This window comes from Trypanosoma theileri (assembly GCF_002087225.1).
Source record: "Trypanosoma theileri isolate Edinburgh chromosome Unknown TM35_Tth_6_V1, whole genome shotgun sequence".
Taxonomy (NCBI): Eukaryota; Euglenozoa; class Kinetoplastea; order Trypanosomatida; family Trypanosomatidae; genus Trypanosoma; species Trypanosoma theileri.
This window is the reverse complement of record NW_021639848.1, coordinates 210,168-214,111: the sequence shown is the minus strand read 5'-3', so window position 1 is coordinate 214,111 and position 3,944 is coordinate 210,168. Positions and strand designations below refer to the sequence as shown.

The window sequence follows — 3,944 nt, the reverse complement described above, 5'->3', positions numbered from 1 at the left end:
GGCGTATATGAATCTGTGTATAATGCGACATGGCACTATGTGGAGGGTGTTGATGGTAGGGGATTCGGTATGCAAGTGAAAGAGGGCCATCCACCGCAAGCGTGGACAGAGAATGAGGTGATGAATGGTTCTGTAGAGGACGATAATGATAATGAGAAACCCGAGGATGGACGTCTGGAGTTGATGCTGCTCACCTCCAAGAACGGATGGTCATACACAGAGTTCAGAATGAGGAAGAGCTGTGATATTTATGTTAACAAGGAAGTGATGCGTGTATGGTATAAAATTCTAAGGGATCTGGATGAGTATTTTGGCAATCATGTGGATGCTAATAAGAAACTCACCCCATATGTGTTAATAGGAACGCCTGGAATTGGCAAGTCCTTTGCAGCTGGTTCATTCCTCCTCTATCAACTGTTGCATTACAATGCAAAAAAACTCCCTGTGGTTGCGCACTTCATTAGGGGTGGGGCCTATCTGTTTGAAAAGAAGAGTGATGGTGGAAAGGTGACTTGGTACGAAGAAGAAATGGCAATAAGTGTTGTACAGGATTTCTTTAAACAAGGTGAAGAAAATAAAGAAAAAATAGGATACATAATCTATGATGTAAATGAAAGAAGCCCAATGCCGCCGGATGCACTGCCTCCTTCAGGGTGGGGCATGATTGTGATATCATCCCCAAATGAGAACCACTATAAAGGATGGGATAAACAAAAAGTGGCAAAGCGCATCGTTATTAATTGTCCATCTGTGCGTGAAATCAAGGCCATATGCGCATGGGAAAAACGCAACCAATCCAAAGAACTTAAAAACTTTTGGAAGGAAATAAAGGAACGTATTAATAATATTGGGCCACTTCCACGTTATATTTTCAATAAAAATGCATATCTGCGACAATATAATGAAGTGAAAAGTTCGTTGAATTGCATTACAGAGCGCACTATTTCAGAGTACAAAAATATCCTCAGAGGTGATGGTGAATGGAATGATAAAAGTCCTTCCCAAGATTTACTGAAAGTATACCGTTTGGTCATTGGCAATGTTGATCTTCCGAGGATTGCAGCATTTAATGATGAATTAAATAAAAGCATACTTGTTCGAGTGATGGAGATTTGTCGTGCCCCATACTTGAAATTCTTTTTCACAGATAGGGGCATGATCATTGCCGAACATTTTGAAAAACTTGGTGTTATTGCTTTTACGGCCAAGAACTTTGTAACTGCGCTTAGTAAAGAACCGAAAATAATTCAACCACCTGACGAACGAGTAAGCAAGAAGAGTGTTCTACAACGGAGGGATTCGGTTCCATATGCTAGTAATGGGTATGACATCTTTCCCACCGGCATAAATGATGCCAGCAGGAGGATAGAGTACAATATGCTTTACCGTCCTTCTATATCTAATTTCCCTCTTGTGGATGGTTTCTACTTTGTGAAATCTGAAGAGGAAAGGGTTACAATGATTGGAATACAAACGACAACTGCCAAAAGACATGAAACTACAGTTACTGCAGTAATTGAATTCAATAGATATCTTAAAAATTGTTTTTCTGACTGGACTAATGTTTCCAAGAAAGTATCGTGGGAGATCATTTATATACAACCCTACGACACTGATGAGAGGAGACAAATAAAAAAATGGCAAGGATGCACTTTGAATGAATCAGGAAACTATAGTCTCGAGCAACAGGAGGTTACTGCCAAATTCTGGAATGAAAAGGTAAATCAGTATCAGGTGAATTTGTCTTTAGGAATGGCAGTACGCCTCGTGGAGGCTTTGGAGGGGGTGCGTAAAGAAGAAAAACTATCTAAAATCGAAGACTTGATACAAATAAGAAGGCAGGAAATGCATTAAGAAGTCAATTTCAACTGAAATATGTTTTAATTTCAGAAATATTAGTGAAATAAAGTATTCCTTTAACATGTTGTGTTTTTGTTTTTTTTGTAGTATGAGTTTAGGGGTAAAACAAATATGCCGTATGGTCTCACAAAACAATGGCTAACTGTCCGGTATATTGCCCATTTATAATTTCTGTTTTCTTTTTTTGGTACAAAATACAAATGACAACGTATATTAATTTTTGATTTCGTTGAGTTTTTAAATTGTTTTCAGTGTGGATGGGTGAAGGAGATTGGGAAAAGGAATGGTCTGATTTTACGCTTGGTTAAAAAAAAAAATAATAACATATTATGTTTTCTTAGTTTGTATATCTGTGGGTGTTGTCATTTCAGGTTTGGTGTTTTGAAAAATCCGCTCAATACGTCCTTCTTTTTGCTGCGCGGGGTGATGGGTGAAAATGGGCTCTCAGCATTTCCTTTTCGACAGTGTTAATTGTGAATTGGTGTTTGAGTCTCTTTTTCTAGTTTTTGATTAAAATGTGATGGGGAGCAAAAAAAACACAACAGGAAAGTACTAGGTGCTTCTTTTTTTTTTTGTTTTACTGCTCTGCCTAAATGGTAAATTTATTGCTTTGATGGGAGGGGAAATTATCAAAATACGACAGATATTCCCACTCTGCGTGGCGGGAAAGTGTTTTAAACTGTTCTGCTACTTGCCGCTCCCCAAGGGGGATCTCTCTTGAAACAAGGTGAAAACTAATAAAAATATTTTCTGTTTCTCTCCTTTTGTTTTTTCTTGCGCTTTATAGGCCCGGCAAAGAAGAAGGTAGATCACATTAGGTATACTTTTACTGGGTATGCTTTCGTTGCGCCTTGAATCCTTCGGAATTCCAATGGAAATTATGAAGAAAAGATGAGGAATTGTTGGGGATTTGGCCCCCCTGCTGGTTTTATTTATTCTTCTTTTGGTGTTGGATGTTGTTTGGCTTCCTCGCTCTCTTTTTTGGGGCGCAATTAATGAATGGGATATGTGGCGGATGGCCGTTGTTCCTTTCCCTCAGCGGAATTTCAAAAGGGTGATGCCACGATGATTTCAACATGAATTGTTTAAAGAGTGGGGGGAATGGATCCCGTTCTCCTTCACAGTGTCGCTCTTTATTGTCGGGCGCGGTGTGCGGGGTGGCGGCCCGGCAGATCAGACCCCCAGCAAACAATAACAAAAAAAGGAACGGGGGAAAACCAAAACAATACGAAAAGCATGGGGTTTGGGAATTGGGAGTTGCGAAATAAAAGAAAATAAACGCACAAAAAACACAAAACGGACGCGCACTTCGACACTCCCCAACGGCAAAGGAACTTCCCGACGACACGCGTGATGGGCAGCGGGCTTTCCCACGGGCGTGGCTCTGGGGAACAAGGGTGTCAGAGGGGAATTGTTTTCTGTTAAGGGTGATGTGGATTTTGAGGGTGAAAATTTGTAGAGGGAAACAATTATTGTAATTTATTTGTTTCATATATAAACTCTGAAAGGGCAAGCGGATATGATCGCATTTGGTTTGCTGCAGCGCTATTGTCTATCTCTTGCTCTCGTGTTTTTTCTGTATTTCCACACAAACTGATAGTCTAAGTGTTTGCTTCGGTTGTTTCTCGTTTTTGGTTCAATCGAGATCGTTCTTTTCGTGCCCTCCCATCGCATCCCTGTAGATTTTTATTTTTATTTTATTTTTACTTTTCCATCCAGTGAACCGGCATGCGCTGCTGGAGTATCCCGAAGCCGTGGGCGCAGTCTTTACCACGTTGTTTTCCGGCCTCCGGTCATGAGACTGTCCTTCACCTCATACAAATGAGCTGAAACAGCAGCGGTGTTTTTTCCAATGGCTTTTTTGTATTCATTTTTCTTCTTTGTTTTTGCTTTGGCCTTGCGTTTTTTCTTTCCAATTTTTCCTTTATCTTGCGATAAAGTTTTGAATTTTTTCCGTAAGCCGTGATTGTGTAATACCAAACATTTTTTCATTATAATTAACATTGAGTGAACCGTCTAAAATGACTAATTTTAGTCCACAGTAAAATTTCACAACAAAAAGAAACATCAATGACGCCAAGCGG

The 3,944-nt window shown here is 39.8% G+C and overlaps 1 protein-coding gene across 1 annotated transcript; it reads left to right on the top strand.

Moving 5' to 3' along the window:
* Positions 1-1,854, top strand: TM35_000061720 (retrotransposon hot spot (RHS) protein; the record flags this gene model as incomplete). The annotated part of the gene is made up of 1 exon (XM_029023209.1): positions 1-1,854. A coding segment is annotated over one exon (1,854 nt), but the record flags the coding sequence as incomplete, so codon positions are not given.
* Positions 1,855-3,944: the final 2,090 nt, after the last annotated feature.